Source organism: Salmo salar, chromosome ssa22, assembly GCF_905237065.1.
Source record: "Salmo salar chromosome ssa22, Ssal_v3.1, whole genome shotgun sequence".
NCBI classification, from domain to species: Eukaryota; Metazoa; Chordata; class Actinopteri; order Salmoniformes; family Salmonidae; genus Salmo; species Salmo salar.
The window spans coordinates 36,187,797-36,211,661 of record NC_059463.1 but is presented as its reverse complement, the minus strand read 5'-3'; the positions used below and the strand labels follow the sequence as shown (position 1 = coordinate 36,211,661).

Below are 23,865 nucleotides of genomic sequence, written 5' to 3'. Positions count from 1 at the left end.
GATTTGGCGTTACTCATCTCATATGTATATACTGTATCTTAGTCTATGCTGCTCTGACATTGCTCTTCCAAATATTTATACATTCTTAATTCCTGTCACGTCCTGACCATAGTAAGATGTTATTTAGCTGGTAGAGTAGATCAGGGCGTGACAGGGGGTGTTTTGTGTTTTTATATGTTTTGTAGTTCTATGTTTAGGGTCTAGTTTTCTATTTTTAATTTTTTTGGGGGGGATGATCTCGAATTAGAGGCAGCTGGTCTTCGTTGTCTCTAATTGGAGATCATACTTAAGTAGGGGTTTTCCCCACCTGTGTTTGTGGGTAGTTGTCTTCTGTTTAGTTTATGTACCTGACAGAACTGTGCGCTTTCGCTTTGTTATTTTTTCTTTAGTGTTTTGAGTTCAAATAAATATTCATCATGAGCAATCAACACGCTGCGCTTTGGTCCCCTCTCTACGACAGTCGTTACAGAACTACCCACCACCAAAGGACCAAGCAGCGTGGGCAGGATAAATGGACCTGGGAGGAAATCCGAGACGGGAAGGGACCCTGGACGCAGGACGGGGAGTATCGCCGTCCGAAGGAGGAAATAGAGGCAGCGAAAGCAGAACGGCGACATTACGAGGAGCTAGCCCAACGACGGAAGCCCAAGAGGCAGCTCCCCCCCAAAATTTGGGGGGGCACACGGGGAGATTGGCGAAGTCGGGGTTGAGACCTGAGCCAACTCCCCATGCTTACCGTGGGGAGCGAGTGACCGAGCAATCCCTGTGTTATGCGGGGATGCGCACTGTGTCGCCAGTGCACAGCTGCAGCCCGGGGGCGCTCGGTGCAAGCGTCCCACAGTTGCCGTGCTAGAGTTGGCAGTCAGCCAGGAAGAAGGGTGCCGGCTCAACGTTCCTGGTCTCCAGTGCGTCTCTTCGGCCCAGGTTATCCTGCGCCAGCTCTACGCACGGTACCCCCCGTTCACCAGCACAAACCAGTTCGTCCTGTGCCAGCGCTCCGCCCTTGCTGGGCTAAAGTAAACATCCAGCCAGGACGGGGTGTGCCAGCCCTAAGCTCCAGACCTCCAGTGCGCCTCCACGGCCCAGTATACCCTGTGCCTGCTCTGCGCACCCAGTCTCCTGTGCGTCTCCCCAGTCAGTGAGACCTGTTCCAGCTCCACGAAAGAAGCCTCCAGTGATGATCTATGGTCCAAAGCCTCCAGTGATGATCCATGGCACGAAGCCTCCAGTGATGATCCATGGCCCGGAGCCTGTATGGATGATCCATGGCACGAAGCCTCCAGTGATAATCCATGGCCCGGAGCCTGTGGGGATAATCCATGGCAAGAAGCCTGTAGGGATGATCCATGGCCCGGAGCCTGTAGAGATGATCCATGGCACGAAGCCTCCAGTGATAATCCATGGCCCGGAGCCTCCAGTGATGATCCATGGCACAAAGCCTCCAGTGATGATCCATGGCACGGAGCCTGCAGTGACGCTCCCCAGTCCGGAGCCTCCAGCGACGCTCCCCAGTCCAGAGCCTCCAGCGACGCTCCCCAGTCCGGAGCCTCCAATATTGCTCCCTAGTACGGAACCTCCTGAGACGGTCTGCAGCCCAGAACCTCCTGAGATGGCCTGCAGCCCGGAACCTCCTGAGACGGCCTGCAGCCCAGAGTCTCCAGCGGCGGCCTGCAGCCCAAAGTCTCCAGAGGCGGCCTGCAGCCCAGAGTCTCCAGCGGCGGCCTGCAGCCCAGAGCCTCCAGCGGCGGCCTGCAGCCCAGAACCTCCAGCGGTGGCCTGCAGCCCAGGACCTCCAGTGGCGGCCTGCAGCCCAGGACCTCCAGCAGCGGCCTGCAACCCAGAACCTCCAGCGGCGGCCTGCAGCCCAGAACCTCCAGCGGCGGCCTGCAGCCCAGAACCTCCAGCGGCGGACTGCAGCCCAGAACCTCCAGCGGCGGCCTGCAGCCCAGAACCTCCAGCGGCGGCCTGCAGCACAGAGCCTCCGGCGATGATCTACAGTCCGGTGGTACTGAAACAGAGGGATGAGCGGGTGGAGCGTGGGTTACGTCCCGAACCGGAGCCGCCTCCTCAGCTGGAGGATCTGCGGGAGGATAAGGTTATGTGGACTGCACTAGAGCCGCCATAGACAGGAGTTACCCACCCTACCCTCCTTTTTTTTTTGGGGGGGGGGGGGGGTTATTGTTGTGTTTAGGTCCTGACCATAGTAAGATGTTATTTTCTATGGTAGAGTAGGTCAGGGCGTGACGGGGGTGTTTTGTGTTTTTCTATGTTTTGTAGTTCTATGTTTAGGGTCTAGTTTTCTATTTCTATGATGTTGTTTTTTGGGATGATCTCCAATTAGAGGCAGCTGGTCCTCGTTGTCTCTAATTGGAGATCATACTTAAGTAGGGGTTTTTTCCACCTGTGTTTGTGGGTAGTTGTCTTCTGTTTAGTTTATGTACCTGACAGAACTGTGCGCTTTTGTTTTCGCTTTGTTATTTTTTCTTTAGTGTTTTGAGTTCAAATAAATATTCATCATGAGCAATCAACACGCTGCGCTTTGGTCAGCCGTTACAATTCCATTCCTTTACTTTAGATTGTGTGTATTGTTAGATATTACTGCACTGTTGGAGCTAGAAACACAAGCATTTCACTACACCCGTAATAACATCTGCTAAACACTGTATGTGACAAACAAGACTCTTCCTAGAGCTGGCCGCCAGTAGCTTGTAGCGTCATACCCAAGAACACACGAGGCTGTAATCTCTCCAAAGGTGCTTCAACAAAGTACTGAGTAAAGGATCTGAATGCTTATGTACAGTCGTGGCCAAAGGTTTTGAGATTGACACAAATATACATTTTCACAAAGTCTGCTGCCTCAGTTTGTATTATGGCAATTTGCATATACTCCAGAATGTTATGAAGAGTGATCAGATGAATTGCAATTAATTGCAAAGTCCCTCTTTGCCATGCAAATGAACTGAATCCCCCAAAAACATTTCCACTGCATTTCAGCCCTGCCCCTAAAAGACCAGCTGACATCATGTCAGTGATTCTCTCGTTAATACAGGTGCGAGTGTTGACGAGGACAAGGCTGGAGATCACTCTGTCAAGCTGATTGAGTTCAAATAACAGACTGGAAGCTTCAAAAGGAGGGTGGTGCTTGGAATCATTGTTCTTCCTTTGTCAACCATGGTTATCTGCAAGGAAACACGTGCCGTCATCATTGCTTTGCACAAAAAGGGCTTAACAGGCAAGGATATTGCTGCCAGTAAGATTGCACCTAAATCAACCATTTATCTGATCATCAAGAACTTCAAGGAGAGCGGTTCAAATTGTTGTGAAGAAGGCTTCAGGGCACCCAAGAAAGTCCAGAAAGCGCCAGGACAGTCTCCTAAAGTTGATTCAGCTGCGGGATCGGGAGAGCACCAGTACAGAGCTTGCTCAGGAATGGCAGCAAGCAGGTGTGAGTACATCTGCACGCACAGTGAGGAAAAGACCTTCGGAGGATGGCCTGATGTCAAGAAGGGCAGCAAAGAAGCCACTTCACTCCAGGAAAAACATCATGGACAGACTGATATTCTGCAAAAGGTACAGGGATTGGACTGCTGAGGACTGGGGTAAAGTCATTTTCTCTGATGAATCCCCTTTCCGATTGTTTGGGGCATCCAGAAAAAAAGCTTGTCCGGAGAAGACACGGTGAGTGCTACCATCAGTCCTGTGTCATGCCAACAGTAAAGCATCCTGAGACCATTCATGTGTGGGGTTGCTTCTCAGCCAAGGGAGTGGGCTCACTCACAATTTTGCCTAAGTACACAGCCATGAATAAAGAATGGTACCAACACATCCTCCGAGAGCAACTTATCCCAACCATCCAGGAACAGTTTGGTGACGAACAATGCCTTTTCCAGCATGATGGAGCACCTTGCCATAAGGCAAAAGGGATAAAACTAAGTGGCTCGGGGAACAAAACATCGATATTTTGGGTCCATGGCCAGTAAACTCCCCAGACCTTAATCCCATTGAGAACTTGTGGTCAATCCTCAGTCCTCAATTCAATCAGTCAGGATGTGGCCCAGAAGTTAATTGACAGCATGCCAGGGCAGATTGCAAAGGTCTTGAAAAAGAAGGGTCAACACTGGAAATATTGACTCTTTGCATCAACTTCATGTAATTGTCAATAAAAAGCCTTTGACACTTATGAAATGCTTGTAATTATAAATACTTCAGTATTCCATTGTAACATCTGACAAAAATATCTAAAGACACTGAAGCAGCAAACTTTGTGGAAATTAATATTTGTATCATTCTCAAAACTTTTGACCACGACTGTAAATGTGATATTTCAGTTTTTATTTTTATAAATTTGCTAAGATATCTAAACCTATTTTTGTTTTGTCATTATGGGGTATTGTATGTAGATTGATGAGGGGGGGAAAACTATTGAATCAATTTTAGAACAAGGCTGTAACATAACACTGTAAAAAGTCAAGGGATCTGAATACTTTCCGAATGCACTGTATAAGCCTATATATAGAGGTCCTAGTCTACCTTTTTCAGGTAATAATTTCAATGCAGTATTAGCCTTATATTTACATAATGAATGAGAGGTTATGCATAATAAGCTTCTAACGTATAGCCCCTGTCTCTTGCGCAATACACATGCACCTGTGCTTCGCTGGCCTCTCACTGTAAAAAAAAAGGCTCCTTAGCACTTGGAGTCCTATGCAGGAAAAGCTAGACTAGAATTGCTTGCTGGGCATTTTTTGTTGTTGCATTTCTTACACCAATAAACTATTCGAAGAGTGGCGCCAGCTCTTGTATGCTGAATGTTAAATATACAGCAGCCAATAGAACTCAGGGGTAGTCTGAAAGAAGAGCGAACGCAAGATGGCGGTAGGCTATTGTGGGCTAGTTATAGGCTAGTTATTAATTCAGACCCATAACCATTCAACCCTCTTGAAGAGAATTGAAAGCCTTCTGCATCTCATTCTAGTCCTATATTATTCAAGGATGTCATTAGAATGATGAAGATAAGGATAACGAAACGTATTTAATTTAACAGTTGCGAGGAAGGACTGAAGCAACACAAGAGAGAGAAAGAGGTAGGCTAATAACATTAGGGGAAATATTATGAACAATTAAAATCAAATTCGCTAGCCTATACTTGTAACTTTGCAACAGAATCGCATGTTCTCTCAGCTTTATCATGGTTTGAACGAGGTGCGTAATTCCAGTCCATTTAATACAGTGCAATACAGTTCACACAAAAAGATTACTGGAGCTTGATTAATTTATTTACCCATTGCATAGCTACACCTACTGTATGTGCTTTTATGTTTTTCTGTTGTGCTTAATGTGCGGTAGCTGTATTTGATAATGGCACAATCATTTGGCCTTTTTTGGGCTTGGGCTCACTAAATGATAACATGTCTTTAATAATGTAGGGCTCATAAATGTATTTAGTCAGGCTCAGGTTGCATCAGGATTGAATTTTCGATCAAAGCTCTAATCAAATCCAGACATAAGCCTATTTATATGCGTTATAATGCTTTTGAATGACACCTGCGGTTTTGGCGGGAAATACCAGGTTACCCGGAAGGAAAGTGATTTATTCTCGAGATGTATTCAACCCGATTCTATAGACATATTTCCCTAAGTGGAGTAAGTCAAGTAAATGTTGTCAAGTACCTTCTGGTGGAGGGCTCTCTCCAAGGAGTCCACCTTCATCTGCTCTTTCCTCAGGCTGGCATGAAGAGCCACACTCTCTGTGTCGGCCTTGGAGCGCACCTGGGCTATGTCTTCATTAGCCCTGCAACACAGCAGAGTGGAAAACGTTAGAGAAAGAAAATAATAAAAAATAAAAGACCTCCAAAGGAAGATCTCTTCCTCCACTGTGTACTGTACCTAATAAGCAATAGGCTAGATGATAGGAATATACACTACATGACCAAAAGTATGTGGACACCTGCTAGTCGAACATCTCATTCCAAAATCATGGGCATTAATATGGAGTTGGTTCCCCCTTTGCTGCTATAACAGCCTTACTCTTCAGGGAAGGCTTTCCACTAGATGTTGGAACATTGATGAAGGGACTTGCTTCCATTCAGCCACAAGCGCATTAGTGAGGTCGGGCACTGATGTTGGGCGATTAGGCCTGGTTCGCAGTTGGCGTACAAATTCATCCCAGAGGTGTTTGATGGGGTTGAGGTCAGGGCTCTGTGCAGGCCCGTCAAGTTCTTCCACACTGATCTTGACAAATAATTTATGTATAGACCTCGCTTCGTGCACGGGGGCATTGTCATGCTGAAACAGGAAAGGGCCTTCCCCAAACTCTTGCCACAAAGTTGGAAGCATAGAATCCTCTAGAATGTCATTGTATGCTGTAACATTAAGATTTCCCTTTGCTGGAACTAAGTGGCCTAGCCCGAACCATGAAAAGCAGCCACATACCATTATTTCTCCTCCACCAAAGTTTACAGTTGGCACTATGCATTGGGGCAGGTAGGGTTCTCCCGGCATCCGCCAAACCACAATTCGTCCGTCCGACTGCCAGATGGTGAAGCGTGATTCATCACTCCAGAAAACACGATTCCACTGCTCCAGAGTCCAATGGCGGTGAGCTTGACACCACTCCAGCTGATGCTTGGCATTGCACATGGTGATCTTAGGCTTATGTGTGGCTGTTCGGCCATGGAAACCCATTTCATGAAGCTTCTGACGAACAGTTCTTGTGCTGACATTGCTTCCAGAGGCAGTTTGGAACTCGATAATGAGTGTTGCAATAGGGGACAGACAATGTTTATGTGCTTCAGTACTCGGTGGTCCCATTCTGCGAGCTTGTGTGGCTACCACTTCGCGGCAGAGTCGATGTTGCTCCTAGATGTTTCCACTTCACAATAACAGCACTTACAGTTGACCAGTGCAGCTCTAGCAGGGCAGAAATTTGACGAACTGACTTGTTGACTGTGCTTCATTGAAAGTCACTGAACTCTTCTGTAAGGCCATTCTACTGTCAATGTTTGTCCATGGAGATTGCATGGCTGTGTGCTCGATTATATACACCTGTCAGCAACGGGTGTGGCTGAAATAGCCGAATCCACTAATTTGAAGGGGTGTCCACATACTTTTGTATATATAATGTATTTAAGATTATAAACAATCTCTTTGGGTGAAATAAATCAAAATTATAATCAACTAAAAAGTGTATGTGTCTGTCTTTACTTGTCTAGTTTTTCCTCAGCATGGATTTTGAGTGTGTGGTATCTCTGCTCCTCCTGTCTGACGCGGACCAGATACTCTTGGGCACACTTCTTCAGCACCTCTTCATTCTAGATACACACACAGACAGATCTGAAATTGAATTCAACCGAATGTATTGTTTTGGCGGGTTGGTATTTCTCCATTACAAGTAGTGATAACGAAAGGTCAGATAAAGAAGAATCAAAACATGAAGTAAAACACAGAATACAACATGGGCAGACAGAAAGGTTTACTTCAACTCAACAGTCTTTCAAGTACAGTGAGTGAACCTTGCTAGTGTAACGTTAACACAAGTCACGCATAAGCGGCTGGTAGGAGGAGCTATAGCAGGATGGGCTCATTGTAATGGCTGGAATGGTATACATGAAACAGTATCAAACATATGGAAATGATGTTTGACTCCTTCCCATTTACACCATTCCAGCCATTACAATGAGCCTGTCTGCCTATAGCTCCTCCCACCAGCCTCCACTGGTATCACGCATACCTTCTTAACTTCTATGGGCTAGGTGGGACGCCAGCGTCCCACCTGCGGGACACAGCCAGTGAAATATCAGGGCGGAAAATTCAAAAACAACAAAATGTCATAATTCAACTTTCTCAAACATACGACTATTTTACACCATTTTAAAGATACACTTCTCGTTAATCTAACCACATTGTCCGATTTCAAAAAGGCTTTACAGCGAAAGCAAAACATTAGATTATGTTAGGAGAGTACATAGACAAAAATAATCACACAGCCATTTTCCAAGCAAGGACATGTGTCAATAAAACCCAAAACACAGCTAAATGAAGCACTAACCTTTGACGATCTTCATCAGAAGACACTCCTAGGACATTATGTTACACAATACATGTATGTTTTGTTTGATAAAGTTCATATTTATATCCAAAAACAGCATTTTACATTGGAGCGTGATGTTCAGAAAATGTATTCCCACCAAAACGTCCGGTGAATGTGCACATCAATTTACAAAAAATACTCATCATAAACGTTGACAAAATACATAACAATTATTTTAAGAATTATAGATAGACTACTCCTTTATGCAACCGCTGTGTCAGATTTTAAAATAGCTTTACGGAGAAAGCACATTTTTCAATATTCTGAGTACATAGCTCAGCCATCACGGCGAGCTATTCAGACACCCGCCAAATTCGGGGCAACCTAAACTCAGAATTAGTATTTGAAATATTGTATTACCTTTGCTGATCTTCGTCAGAATGCACTCCCAGGACTGCTACTTCCACAAGAAATGTTGTTTTTGTTTGAAATAATCCATATTTATGTCCAAATACCTCCGTTTTGTTCGTGCGTACAGATCACTTATCCAAAAGCATAACGAGCGAGCGCGGAACGAGAGACGAAAAGTCAAAATGTTCCATTACCGTACTTAGAAGCATGTTAAACGCTGTTTAAAATCAATCTTTATGGTATTTTTAACGTAAAATTGCGATAATATTCCAACCGGACAATAGCATATTCATTCAAGAAGAAAAAGAAGGAGGGGCGCCCTCGCGGGACCGAGCATATCCAATCCCTTTGTTGCCAGGCAGACCACTCAGTAACTGAGCTCCTATACTCTGCCCAGTGACAGGAAAATGCTCAAACCACTTTCTGAAGGCTTTAGACAGCCAATGGAAGCCTTAGGAAGTGCAACATCCCCCACAGACACTGGAGCTTCGATAGAGAATCAAAAGAAGAACTACAATTCTCTTTTCACTTCCTGCTTGGATTTTTCTCAGGTTTCTGCCTGCCATATGAGTTCTGTTATACTCACAGACACCATTCAAACAGTTTTAGAACCTTCAGAGTGTTTTCTATCCAAATCTACTAATAATATGCATATTCTAGTTTCTGGGCCAGAGTAGTAACCTGTTTAAATCGGGTACGTTTTTCATCCGGCCGTGAAAATACTGCCCCCTAGCCCAGACAGGTTAAACCTTCTCTCGAGTCTCACGTTAACACATACCTTCCTAAACATTCTCTCAAGTCTCACATACCTTCTTAAAGCCTTCCAGGATGGTCTTCATGTTCTCGTAACGTCTAAAGAGGTCCGAGAGTGAGCGCTCCACAGAGTTGAGGTCGGCCAGGGCCTGGTCCCGCTCCAGAGTCACCTGCTGGACACTCTTCTGGGAGCCCAGGACACTCCTCTTGTGCTGCTCATCCTCTGAAAAGTTTACAGGTCAAAGGTCACTGAGTTGAGATACGTCCAAACAAGGACTAAGGGTACAAGGGTGTCTCAATAGCCTAAATAGGCTTGCTATCATCGTCTAGTTCCCTGAATTTTCTATGATGTTTAAAAAAACAAGAGAATTCAATCAAATTATAACAAAAAGGGAATACAAAGATAACTGTTAATTTCTCAATACATTCATTTCCATTTCCTGATGAATAAATGTGCTACATTTTCTAAAAACATGTTTTCACTTTGTTATTATGAGGTATTGTGTGCAGCAGGGGAGAATTTTTTTTGTTGTTGATGCATTTTGAAATCAGGCTGGAACAACAAAATGTGGAATAAGTCTAGGGGTATGAAAAAGCTGAAAGTCATAAGCTGGTAGGTATCAACTATATTGCTTTCACCTATCCTGTGATTTCATATCACTGCAGATAATTAACTCATCAAGATTTACCAATCATCTGTGCAACTGTTTTCTCGTACTCCACCACTATTTTCCTACAAGAGATGAATAAACACAAGGAGAGATATAAATACAAATAAAAAGGTTAATTTTCAGTCTAAAAGCTTTCTTGTGAGTTTTCATGTTATATATGATTCACTTTGAATTATGTCGAACTAAAACAACAGTGCCATATAATACCTCATCTCTAACACCTCCATATGACTGTCTTCATACTTTCTCTTCCACTCATTGGCCTCTATCTCTTTAGTGATTATCTGTTGGGGAGAAACACTATGCTTAACATAGGCTTGGCAGGCATCCAGTTGCTTGCTACAGATGCAGGATCTTAATTTGAGCCAGTTTCTACAGCTGGAAAATAATCCTGCAGCAACAGGAAATGTCAATTATTATATGGATCATAATTAATGGACATGTAGGGGTTGTTTTTTCTTAAAGGGAAAATCAAGTCTGAAATTTCAAAGTGGAAATTACAAACTTCAGAAACCTTTTTAAACCTAAAATACACTACACATTTTACATTTCCTGCATTGCAGGAAAGTTTTCCTTTAACAGGTTGATAAAATGAAGATCCTACATCAGTACTTGTTGAGAGTTTGAGTATGTTTACTATGGTATAATAGAAGCACTGCAGTGAGTGTGCAGTACTACAGTGACAGTCAGCAATCAGGGAACTGGGCCTTTAGCTCAGAGGGCTAGCTCTTAGTGCAACATAGGTTGTGTTCTTTAGGGCAGGCAATGGGAAATGAAAATTTGCATTTCTAATTAGATATATCCAGATAGTACCTCCCTATTTCAGTCCGTTTTCTTCAATTTGGTGCCTAATGAACATGACCCAGATATTTTCCGTTTTGTATAATAACCACTATTGGTCAGTTACTATACCTCCTCTCTGATCAAGGTGAGCACCGCTGCTTTGTCCATCTCATTTAGCGATATGGTATCCATGGAGGAGGGACTACCTTTGTCATCGTGTCCCTTGCAGCCAATCAACTTTGGCCTTGGGGTGATTGACAGCTCTTCACTCTGTAGACACCAAGGACAAAACATGTCAATCTGTGCTCTAATGCAAACTGGCTTCTATTGAAAAGGATAACAAATCTTAGAGACAAATCAAAAGATCTAAGCCTACTTACTGAAATGCAAATGTCATTTTCCTCCATATAGTGTGTTATCCTCGCCTGTGGCTCTGAGAGGAAGACAATAATACATGAATAAGTATTATGGGGATCAGAGTATGTGAGCAGAGCGGAGCTGGAGCTAAATATTTTCATAAAGAAAGTGATAAAACACTTTGGTTCTAAATCAAGGTGACTTACAAAGATGAGGACCAAGAGCAAGAGAGGGAGCGCGGTGATGTAGTGTCAACAACTAAAGAATCATTGTGGAATCTGAAAAGACACTTATCCCAACAGCATGATGGTGTACATAGTACGTGCACATGCTAACAGAAAGGAACGAGGTGGGTAGATAACTAAGTGTGTCATTGTAGCAAAATATTTATAGTGCCTTCGGAAAGATCCCTTGATTTTTTTCCACATTTTGATATGTTACAGCATTGTTCTAAAATTGATTAAATAAAAAAATATCCTCAGCAATCTACACACAATACCCCATAATGCATTTTTGCAAATGGATTAAAAATAAAAAACAGAAACACCTTATTTACCTAAGTATTCAGACCCTGAAAAACAGAAACTCTGCATCTCTGCCCAGCCTGGCAAGAGTGGCCAAAAAGGTGTTTCGCATGACCAGTGGCTGCAAGTGTGGAGAGGATATTATCAGCTGCTGGCCAGCTCATAATATAAGCAAAGTCATTTTTCTGTCTGTCTGCTGACCTATTTAGTGTTTATATGCCATTTAATGTGACATGTAGCCTATTTAAAATTATGTTTGCTTCTTACATTCACCTTTTGGTGTTTATTAAAATACTTTTCAATTCAAATCCATATGGTTTGGTTTCAATATCTAAAAACCAATTGGTAGGTCCAGGCAGTCACAATAATAGATGTGATCAATTGTGATTTTAATGAATGGAGCGAATTTGGAGCGGGAGTTTTTTTTTCCTGTGAGCACTGAGTGGTTTTTAGCAGTGCCTTATGAAAGGACATGGAGCGCCGGAGCGGTGATTCCATGAGCAATGAGCGGGATTTCCAACCGCTCAACTCTGCTAACATGCTCTGATGGGGATGGAGATGGAAAAGTAATTTACACAACTTTTGATTTTCAATGGCCAAAAGATGGCAGTAAAAACTATTATTGGACTACAATCCCAGAGGCTCTCCAGAAACTGCTTTTCTGCTTTGTCTGTAGTCAAGTGTAATCTAATGGAGCTAATCTTATGTCTAAGACTGCTGGCATTAAGTTTTGTTTTTTGTTTTCTAGCCCCTTTAGACTTTTAAACAGAGTCCCTTTGACTACGTCTTGGTCATTGAATAAATCTAAAGAACGCCCTGAGAGCCAAACCAAACTTACCATCCAGCATTGCCTGGCTTTTGACATTGTCTGTGATGGCCAGGCCTTTGGTTGGGCCTTTAGCTGGGCCTTTGGCACACACTGAGTCTTCTTCCTCCTCCACCACCCCGGCCTCATCCTTGGCTTTCTGCCCCATGATTTCACTGCAAGCCAGCTTTTCCTCATCGGTGGCATGGCGAACGCGGCGGGGCATTTCTTGGACCTGTGACACCATCGCATCCTCTTCCTGTAAACAAGAGAATGGAGTGTCAGCATACCGTCAGCCTACAGTCAGATAGAACACCCGTGGTGTCATTACTATATTGAATTGAATGTATTCCATCTGGTAAGCTGGGATGGGAACCACAGGCTGGGAACTACTGAGCCACACTGTCAAATCTGAATAGAGAGTCCACCGACAAAAAACGTGAACAATGCCGTAATATTGCATGGTGCATTCCATATGCATTTTAACATGCAAATAACACTTGATTTCTACAATACTTTTGTTTTGTTTCTCAAAGTAGTAGATTAGGTGGTTCACTTGAGGTAGTTTAATAGTCAATTGGAGTGCTATGGGATGCGATAAAACTTGATGGCACATGGCATCTACAGACTGATGAACACGTGCTGAGTGATGATTCATGCATCTGTCAACACGCCAGGGCTGTACCGCAGTGCTATGGACACAGTGATGAGACTGTAAGAAAGGGATGCACCTGTCAGCATGAGAGAAAGAAGCTGTGTGTGTGTGTGTGTGTGTGTGTGTGTGTGTGTGTGTGTGTGTGTGTGTGTGTGTGTGTGTGTGTGTGTGTGTGTGTGTGTGTGTGTGTGTGTGTGTGTGTGTGTGTGTGTGTGTGTGTGTGTGTGTTTGCAGGTAAGGTAACCTACTGAGTAATAGACATTGCAGTGTCACTGTAGCAAGGTTATATTCAGCTGATATTGCACAAGCAGTTACGCACACACACACACACACACACACACACACACACACACACACACACACACACACACACACACACACACACACACACACACACACACACACACACACCTGATTGCAGACATTCAGGACCAGGGACTGGTTTTCATACTTCTTCACCTTACACGAATTCCTAGAGGAACACCGGAAGAGGATTTGTGATACAGAATATACAGTCGCATTGGTTATTAGGACACTGAACATGTAATTGTTAGGGACATGTATCTAATAAACTGTTGTCTAAATTTTTATTTTATTCTTTTTATTTCACCTTTATTTAACCAGGTAGGCTAGTTGAGAACAAGTTCTCATTTACAACTGTGACCTAGCCAAGATAAAGCAAAGCAAGTGAGACAGAAACAACAACACAGAGTACACATGGAATAAACAAACATACAGTCAATAATACAATAAAAAACATCTATATACAATGTGTGCAAATGAGGTAGGATAAGAGAGGTAAGACAAAATTACAAATATAGCAATGAAACACTGGAGTGATAGATGTGCAGAAGATGAGTGTGCAAGTAGAGATACTGGGTTGCAAAGGACCAAAATAAATAAAATAAATAACAGTATGGGGATGAGGTAGTTGGATGGGCTATTTACAGATGAGCTATGTACAGGTGCAGTGATTTGTGACCTGCTCTGACAGCTGGTGCTTAAATCTAGTGAGGGAGATATGAGTCTCCAGCTTCAGTGATTTTTGCACTTCATTCCAATCATTGGCAGCAGAGAACTGGAAGGAAAGGTGGCCGGATGAGGAATTGGCTTTGGGGGTGACCAGTGAAATATACCTGGTGGAGCGCGTGCTATGGGTGCTGCTATGGTGACCAGTGAGCTGAGATAAGGCAGGGCTTTACCTAGCAAAGACTTATAGATGACCTGGAGCCAGTGGGTTTGGCGACGAATATGAAGCGAGGGCCAGCCAACGAGAGCATACAGGTCGCAGTGGTGGGTAGTATATGGGGCGTGGTGACAAAAAGGATGGCACTGTGATAGACTGCATCCAATTTGCTGAGTAGAGTGTTGGAGGCTATTTTGTAAATGACATTGCCGAAGGATCGATAGGATAGTCAGTTTTACGAGGGTATGTTTGGCAGCATGAGTGAAGGATGCTTTGTTGCGAAATAGGAAGCTGATTCTAGATTTAATTTTGGATTGGAGATGCTTAAAACCTCTTACATCTAGACGTTCCGCTAGCGGAACACCTGCTCCAATATCCAATGATGGGCGTGGTGCGAAATACAAACTCCTCTAAAATCCGAAAACTTCCATTTTTCAAACATATGACTATTTCACAGCATTTTAAAGACAAGACTCTCCTTTATCTAACCACACTGTCCGATTTCAAAAAGGCTTTACAGCGAAAGCAAAACATTAGATTATGTCAGCAGAGTACCCAGCCAGAAATAATCAGACACCCATTTTTCAAGCTAGCATATAATGTCACAAAAAACAAAACCACAGCTAAATGCAGCACTAACCTTTGATGATCTTCATCAGATGACACACCTAGGACATTATGTTATACAATACATGCATGTTTTGTTCAATCAAGTTCATATTTATATCAAAAACCAGCTTTTTACATTAGCATGTGACGTTCAGAACTAGCATACCCCCCGCAAACCTCCGGTGAATTTACTAAATTACTCACGATAAACGTTCACAAAAAACATAACAATTATTTTAAGAATTATAGATACAGAACTCCTTTGTGCAATTGAGGTGTCCGATTTTAAAATAGCTTTTCGGTGAAAGCACATTTTGCAATATTCTGAGTACATAGCCCGGCATCACAGGGCTAGCTATTTAGACACCCAGCAAGTTTAGCCTTCACCAAAGTCAGATTTATTATTAGAAAAATGTTATTACCTTTGCTGTCTTCGTCAGAATGCACTCCCAGGACTTCTACTTCAATAAGAAATGTTGGTTTGGTTCAAAATAATCCATCGTTATATCCAAATAGCGGCGTTTTGTTCGTGCGTTCAAGACACTATCCGAAGTGTAAATAAGGGTCACGAGCATGGCGCAGTTCGTGACAAAAGATTTCTAAATATTCCATTACCGTACTTCGAAGCATGTCAACCACTGTTTAAAATCAATTTTTATGCCATTTTTCTCGTAAAAAAGCGATAATATTCCGACCGGGAATCTGCGTTTAGGTAAACAGACAAAAGAAAACAAAGCATGGGGTCGACGCGGGCACGAGCCTGAGTCTCACAGTACTGTAACCAGCCACTACCCAAACGCGCTACTTTTTTTTCAGGCAGAGCCTGCAAAGCCACGATTCAGCTTTTTGCCGCCTTCTGAGAGCCCATGGGAGCCGTAGGAAGTGTCACGTAACAGCAGAGATCCTCTGTAATGGATAGAGATAATCAAGAAGGGCAAGAAATTGTCAGACAGGGCACTTCCTGCATGGAATCTTCTCAGGTTTTGGCCTGCCAAATGAGTTCTGTTATACTCACAGACACCATTCAAACAGTTTTAGAAACTTTGGAGTGTTTTCTATCCAAAGATAATAATTATATGCATATTCTAGTTTCTGGGCAGGAGTAATAATCCGATTAAATCGGGTACGTTTTTTATCCAGCTGTGAAAATACTGCCCCCTAGCCCTAACAGGTTAATGTGAGTCTGGAAGGAGAGTTTACAGTCTAACCAGACACCTAGTTATTTGTAGTTGTCCACATATTCTAAGTCAGAACCATCCAGATTAGTGATGCTGGACGTGCAGGCAGGTGTGGGCAGCGATCGGTTGAAGAGCATGCATTTAGTTTTACTTGTATTTAAGAGCAGTTGGAGGCCACGGAAGGAGAGTTGTATGGCATTGAAGCTCGTCTGGAGGTTAGTTAGCACAGTGTCCAAAGAAGGGCCAGAAGTATACAGAATGATATGGTCTGCGTAGAGGTGGATCAGAGAATCACCAGCAGCAAGAGCAGCATCATTGATGTATACAGAGAAAAGAGTCGGCCCAAGGATTGAACCCTGTGGCATCCCCATAGAGACTGCCAGAGGTCCGGACAACAGGCCCTCCGATTTGACACACTGAACTCTGTCTGAGAAGTAGTTGGTGTACCAGGCGAGGCAGTCATTTGAGAAACCAAGGCTGTTGAATCTGCCGATAAGAATGCTGTGATTGACAGAGTCGAAAGCCTTGGCGATGAATACAGCTGCACAGTATTGTCTCTTATCAATGGCGGTTATGATATTGTTTAGGACCTTGAGCATGGCTGAGGTGCACCCATGACCAGCTCGGAAACCAGATTGCATAGTGGAGAAGGTACGGTAGGATTTGACGTGGTCGGTGATCTGTTTGTTAACTTGGCTTTCGAAGACCTTAGAAAGGCAGGGTAGGATAGATATAGGTCTGTAACAGTTTGGGTCTGGAGTGTCTCCCACTTTGAAGAGGGGGATGACTGCGGCAGCTTTCCAATCTTTGGGGATCTCAGATGATACGAAAGAGAGGTTGAACAGGCTAGTAATATGGGTTGCAACAATTTCGGTGGATAATTTTAGAAAGAGAGGGTCCAGATTGTCTAGCCCGGCTGATTTGTAGGGGTCCAGATTTTGCAGTTCTTTCAGAACATTTGCTATCTGGATTTGGGTGAAGGAGAAATGGGGGAGGCTTGGGCAAGTTGCTGTGGGGGGCGCAAGGCAGTTGACCGGGGTAGGGGTAGCCAGGTGGAAAGCATGGCCAGCTGTAGAAAAATGCTTATTGAAATTCTCAATTATCGCGGATTTATTGGTGGTGACAGTGTTTCCTAGCCTCAGTGCAGTGGGCAGCTGGGAGGAGGTGCTCTTATTCTCCATGGACTTTACAGTGACCCAGAACTTTTTGGAGTTTGAGCTACAGGATGCACATTTCTGTTTGAAAAAGCTAGCCTTTGCTTTCCTAACTGCCTGTGTATATTGGTTCCTAACTTCCCTGAAAAGTTGCATATCGCAGGGGCTATTCGATGCTAATGCAGTACGCCGCAGGATGTTTTTGTGCTGGTCAAGGGCAGTCAGGTCTGGAGTGAACCAAGGGCTATATCTGTTCCTGGTTCTACATTTTTGGAATGGGGCGTGCTTATTTAAGATGGTGAGGAAAGCACTATTAAAGAATAACCAGGCATCCTCTACTGACGGAATGAGGTTAATATCCTTCCAGGATACCCGGGCCAGGTCGATTATAAAGGCCTGCTCGCTGAAGTGTTTTAAGAAGCGTTTGACAGTGATGAGGGGTGGTCGTTTGACCGCAGACCCATTACGGACGCAGGCAATGAAGCAGTGATCGCTGAGATCCTGGTTGAAGACAGCAGAGGTGTATTTGGAGGGCAGGTTGGTTAGGATGATATCTATGAGGGTGCCCGTGTTTACGGATTTGGGGCTGTACCTGGTAGGTTCATTGATCAATCTTAGATTGTAGGATGGCCAGGGTGTTAAGCATGGCCCAGTTTCGGTCACCTAACAGCACAAGCTCTGAAGATAGATGGGGGGCAATCAATTCACATATGGTGTACAGCTGGGGGCAGAAGGTGGTCTATAGCAAGCGGCAACAGTGAGAGACTTGTGTCTGGAAAGGTGGATTTTTAAAAGTAGAAGCTCAAATTGTTTGGGCACGGACCTGGATAGTAAGACAGAACACTGCAGGCTATCTCTGCTGTTACGTGTGACACGTTTTTCTTGCTCCCCATTTTCCCATGTTTGTGTGTTTGTGTCCTAGGCATTACAGGTGTACCGAGTTGCGGCTGACGATGGTGGGCGTGGCTTCGGTCCGGAGTCCTGGCAGCTGTAGCTGATTGAGGAGAGGATAACTGTTTGCCGTGTGAACCCAGAAGAAGAGAGAGGGGACACTTGTTTTTTGGCTAGTTGATGAGTTGTTGTTTTAATTTATCTTTGTTTGTGTTTCAGCCTGTCCTCTTGAGGTACTCCACCCTACCTGGAGAAGGGAAAAGGTAGATCTGCCCATGGGTGTACATTCCCACGTAGATAACCCATTGTTTTATACACTAGGTTAGCCGGGCAGGTGTCACCCTTGTATTTTCTTGGAACCAGGTAGGACAGTGGGTTAGGGCTTAGAGTGTGTTAGGAAGGATTAGGTGTGTAGAAGAGGAGGGACCTTTTGTTTATTTTCATTACTTGGACCCCGATCCCAAACATTCCCTTCTCTTACCTTCCCTGGTTGTTGTTTTTTTTGTTTTCTTACTGATTCTTTATGGGTGTCTTATATTGTTTGTTTAATTACTTTACTAAACATCCCCTGAGGGCTAACATTGAGTTTGGGTTGTGGTCTGGTTATTTTCGCTCATTACACCCCACATTTCTTCCCCTTTCATCTGGTTTACCTTGTGTGTTTAGGCCCAGGCATTTACGTCTCCTCCTCAGACGAGCTACACCCGAGGGGAGAATGTAAGATCTGCAATAGATTGCAACTCCGCCCCCTTTGGCAGTTCTTTCTAGCCGGAAAATGTTAGTTAGGGATGGACATTTCAGGGTTTTTGGTAGTCTTCCTAAGCCCGGATTCAGACATGGCTAGGACATCTGGGTTGGCAGAGTGTGCTCAGGCAGTGAATAACACAAATTTAGGGAGGAAGCTTCTAATGTTAACGTTCATGAAACCAAGACTTTTAGGGTTACAGAAGTCAATCAATGGGGAGTGGAGCTAGGCAATGCAGGGCCTGGATTAACCTCTACATCACCAGAGGAACAGAGTAGGATAAGGGTACGGCTAAAGGCTATAAGAACTGGTCGTCTAGTATGTTTGGAACAGAGAGTAAAAGGAGCAGGTTTCTGGGCACGGTAGAATAGATTCAAGGCATAATGTACAGACAAAGGTGTGGTAGGATGTGAATACAGTGAGGTAAACCTATGCATTGAGTGACAATGAGAGAGATATTGTCTCTAGAAACATCATTTAAACCAGGTGAGGTCAACGCATGTGTGGGAGGTGGAACTAAAGGGTTATCTAAGGTGTATTGAGCAGGGCTAGAGGCTCTACAGTGAAATAAGTCAATAATTACTAACCAAAACAGCAATGGACAAGGCATATTGACATTAGGGAGAGGCATGCGTAGCCGAGTGATCATAGGGATCCAGTGAGTGGCTCAGGCGGGCCGGAGACAAGGCGATTCAGGCAGCTAGCGGGCCGGGGCTAGCAAGCTAGCAGAAGGGTCTTAGAGGGACGTCGTGACGGAAGAAGTCAGTAGTAGCCCCCTCGTGCTGTAACTTTGGCAGACCAGTTGTCGTGGATCAGCAGGGCTCCGTGTGGTGAAAGGGTCCAGGCCAATTGGCAAAATAGGTATAGTAGCCAAAGAATTTGTCCGTTGGCCCTCTTAAGCTAACAGTCCGATATGCTCTAGACAGCTAGCGGGCCGCGGCTAGCAGGCTAGCAGATGGTTGATACACACTATTCTCCCATTGTTCTAATCAGTATTGCACAGCACTATGCAAAATCCTATGCAGATAGAAATATGTTATTTAACTTTGCAAAGACTCACAAGGCAACCATTAAGGAAATAGCCTACTAGCTGATGAAGGCATGTTTTTTAAGGAGGAAAATTCATATGCCAACATGCAGGAGTGCAGGACACTAAAAGCTCCTTCACTGAGCTCTCATCATAACAACACATGCAATAGGACTGAAAGCAAAGATGGCAGACCAACCCAGAGAGCGAGAGAGAGATTGAGTGGGGGAAGAGGGAGTACTACTTACAACAGAAAACAGAGAATCTTCACTTGTTCAGTGGTCCTGAGGCAAACGAACACAAGGTGGAAGGAGAAGCAGAGAAAAGGTGCATGATAGACAGACAGTGGCGGTTGGTTGGTAGGGTGGGCGGGAGAAGGTCAATAGGGAATACAGCAGGAAAATGAAATATGAAGGCGGAATGAGTAGAGATATACTGCTCAGCATTATGAGATAGGTTTCTAGGAGTTGGCTGGGGAGGTGAAGATTTGGCAGCAGGCTTCTTACACAAACATTATGATGCCAGTGGCCTTGCAAATGGCAAAAATATATCTACTAGCCTAATGTGAGAACCATGAGGCCAAGTTTGGTATCACATAGGCTATTGAGCAATATCTAACATGTTTACTCGCTTTCTGACAGTATTGTTTTATAAAGTACACATTGCCAAGTGTTTTTAAAAGACATGGGAAGAAAATTGAATGCTTTCTTCTTGTTAAGACAATCCACATTCTGTAAACAGAACTAACATGAAGAAGGCTATACTAGTGGTGGAACGCTAGTGAGTGTAGTGGACTTACGTGAGGATCCTGTCCTTGCTTTTCTTTGGAGTCTGACACATTCTCTTCCCCTCATCCAGGGGCCGCTCCAGCTTTGGTTTCACTGCTTCCTCTGCTTGCGGAGGATGTGGGGTATCCTGGGAGGTTGAGTTCTCGCTGCCCAGGGCTGTAGATGGCTTAAAGGGGTCCACACAGTTGTCAAAGTTGTGAGGATCAAAGCTGTAGGATCCTTTGGGCAAAACCGGGGAACTACTTATTTTGACACCACCACCCCCAAAGGGGTTCAAATTAGGGTCATCCCACTGGTTGGGGTCAAAGTTATAAGTGGACTTGGGAATAGGAACGTCGTCCAAACTTAAGGAGGCACCTGGCATGGAAAGCGGTTCGGAAGTCGTTTCTGAAACCGGCTCTACTACCGGTTCAGCTATTACTGGTTCGGGTGCCGGTGTTGGGACAGGTGCTGTTGTCGTTGCTTTTGCCCATGGTTTCTTGACGGCAAGCTTGCTGCTGGGCTTTTTACCCATCCTCCTGGGTGGTGTTTTTTTTACCTCGCCTGCCTCGTCTAACCCAAACTCCATCTTCACAGGCTTGGGCTCCTCTGATGCCTCCGACGCTGAATCTTTGACCTCCTCAACGTCCATTTTAGGTGAGGAACTAGTCCCACAAAGCGGTGGAGAAGAGCCGCATACAGGTAACGACCCCAGTGTGGGCAGGGAGCTAGGTACAGGTAGCGACTCCATTGTGTGCAGGGCATCGGCTGCAAAAGCTGGCGATGAGTTCTGAATCTTGGAGCCGCCGCTGGCGAACGGATTGAAGCTGTCGTCGAATTGGTCCGGGTTAAAGTTGTAGCTAGCCTTAGGGACTGGGGTGATATCACTGTCCCCGTCCCTCTGTGCACTAGCCCTGTTAAAGGCTCCCTTTATCTTCAGGGAAGGGGGTGTGGTTTTATTGGATTTGGCCTGAGGTTCAGGGATGGTCTCTACGGGGTGTCCATTACAAAGCGTCTCTGTACTGCTAGCCTCCTGAGTTAGGCCTAAGTCTAGAGAAGTAGCCAGTGGTCTAGCCTCCTCAGTTAGGCCTAAGTCTAGAGAAGTAGCCAGTGGCCTCGCCTCCTCAGTTAGGCCTAAGTCTAGAGAAGTAGCCAGTGGTCTAGCCTCCTCAGTTAGGCCTAAGTCTAGAGAAGTAGCCAGTGGCCTCGCCTCCTCAGTTAGGCCTAAGTCTAGAGAAGTAGCCAGTGGTCTATCCTCCTCAGTTAGGCCTAAGTCTAGAGAAGTAGCCAGTGGTCTATCCTCCTCAGTTAGGCCTAAGTCTAGAGAAGTAGCCAGTGGTCTTTCCTCCTCAGTTAGGCCTAAGTCTAGAGAAGTAGCCAGTGGTCTAGCCTCCTCAGTTAGGCCTAAGTCTAGAGAAGTAGCCAGTGGTCTTTCCTCCTCAGGTAGACATAAGTCTAGAGAAGCAGTGGCCTTTGCTGCTCCATTGGTCTGGGCTGGTGGGCCTGCTATTGGGGGTTGAACCTCTGCAGTGTCTGTGGTGTTGGGCAGTGTTTGTGGCCCCTCCTTCAAGTCCACAGGGGCCTCCTCCTCAGGGGCCAAGGGGGGCTTGGCCTGACCCATGTTCTGGTTAAAGAGGAGACTAGGAGCTGGATCCCTGGCTGGGCCAGACACTATCAGCTGTTCATCCTCCTCCTCCAGGGCATCTGGTGAAAGCAGGAGAGTGGATTTGACAAGTCGACTCAAAAACAAGTAGAAAACATAGCCACAAATGCAAAATATTATCAAATATATTATTTGGAGTGTGCTGTAATTTCAACAAAATAGCCTTCTCAAGGCAGATTGCTAGCTACAGTATGAACATTAAGAAAGGTTAAGAGAAAGGCTACCAATCCCACAGTAATATACAGTTGCATGCATATATTTCCATGGTTACGCTATTCTTTAAATACCTAATAACATAACAATGCATTCATGTGACTGAAAAACTGTGATAAGGAAATATAAAAGCTATAATGTCAAGTAGCCTAGTGGTTAGAGCGTTGGGCAAGTAACCGAAAGGTTGCTAGATTGAATCCCCAAACTGACAAGGTAAAAATGTGTCGTTCTGCCCCTGAACAAGGCAGTTAACCCACTGAACAAGGCAGTTAACCCACTGTTCCTAGGCTGTCACTGTAAATAAGAATTTGTTCTTAACTGACTTGCCTAATAAAATAATAACAGGTCAGACTGAGAGAGTATGGGTTGAGAGAGCTGTTGATTTTGCAACACTCCCTTTAGAATGTACAACTGTTTCATGATGGCTGTCATCTTCAAAGTAGTTTCATGCAACAATCTGTTGCTAGGAGACAGGGGTCAGCCTCTGACCTAGATTATTTATATACAGTGGAGTGGAGGAATTCATTTGCTACACCGTTTAATGCAGCATTGATCCTCATATTCCAAATATTTAGAGCTACTGTAATCATTACTAAGCAAAGTCAAATCCGCCATTAGTATGATAACATATATGTGAATGTGCTTCAGTGTGTGTGTGCATGCGTGTGTATGTGAGTGTGTGTGTGTGTGTGTGTGTGTGTGTGTGCGCATGTGTGTGTGTGCGCGCATGTGTGTGTGTGTGTGGATAGAAGCAAAGAGAGAGGCTGAGGAAGAGAGGTATAAAAACACTGGTGAATAGTCCATTGCAGCCTTACTTACAAAGATACCCTAGTACCCCGATCTATATACACTGCTCAAAAAAATAAAGGGAACACTTAAACAACACAATGTAACTCCAAGTCAATCACACTTCTGTGAAATCAAACTGTCCACTTAGGAAGCAACACTGATTGACAATACATTTCACATGCTGTTGTGCAAATGGAATAGACAACAGGTGGAAATTATAGGCAATTAGCAAGACACCCCCAATAAAGGAGTGGTTCTGCAGGTGGGGACCACAGACCACTTCTCAGTTCCTATGCTTCCTGGCTGATGTTTTAGTGACTTTTGAATGCTGGCGGTGCTTTCACTCTAGTGGTAGCATGAGACGGAGTCTACAACCCACACAAGTGGCTCAGGTAGTGCAGCTCATCCAGGATGGTACATCAATGCGAGCTGTGGCAAGAAGGTTTGCTGTGTCTGTCAGCGTAGTGTCCAGAGCATGGAGGCGCTACCAGGAGACAGGCCAGTACATCAGGAGACGTGGAGGAGGCCGTAGGAGGGCAACAACCCAGCAGCAGGACCGCTACCTCCGCCTTTGTGCAAGGAGGAGCAGGAGAAGCACTGCCAGAGCCCTGCAAAATGACCTCCAGCAGGCCACAAATGTGCATGTGTCTGCTCA

At 44.6% G+C, this 23,865-nt stretch overlaps 1 protein-coding gene across 4 annotated transcripts in view; it reads right to left on the bottom strand.

Moving 5' to 3' along the window:
• Positions 1 to 23,865, bottom strand: part of LOC106586881 (transforming acidic coiled-coil-containing protein 1) — a 61,764-nt gene that overhangs the window by 3,108 nt on the left and 34,791 nt on the right. For 3 of the 4 annotated variants that reach the window (XM_045705456.1, XM_045705455.1, XM_045705453.1), the window contains exons 3-12: positions 20,578 to 22,249; positions 13,400 to 13,460; positions 12,367 to 12,592; positions 11,028 to 11,080; positions 10,777 to 10,917; positions 10,072 to 10,148; positions 9,883 to 9,926; positions 9,250 to 9,416; positions 7,204 to 7,310; positions 5,671 to 5,791 (exon numbers count right to left, since the gene is read on the bottom strand). In XM_045705456.1, coding sequence (XP_045561412.1) covers positions 5,671 to 5,791; positions 7,204 to 7,310; positions 9,250 to 9,416; positions 9,883 to 9,926; positions 10,072 to 10,148; positions 10,777 to 10,917; positions 11,028 to 11,080; positions 12,367 to 12,592; positions 13,400 to 13,460; positions 20,578 to 22,166 — 2,586 coding nt within the window. In that variant the 5' untranslated portion in view covers positions 22,167 to 22,249. The remainder of the gene's footprint in view (positions 1 to 5,670; positions 5,792 to 7,203; positions 7,311 to 9,249; positions 9,417 to 9,882; positions 9,927 to 10,071; positions 10,149 to 10,776; positions 10,918 to 11,027; positions 11,081 to 12,366; positions 12,593 to 13,399; positions 13,461 to 20,577; positions 22,250 to 23,865) is intronic. The other variant, XM_045705454.1, reaches the window with a different exon arrangement.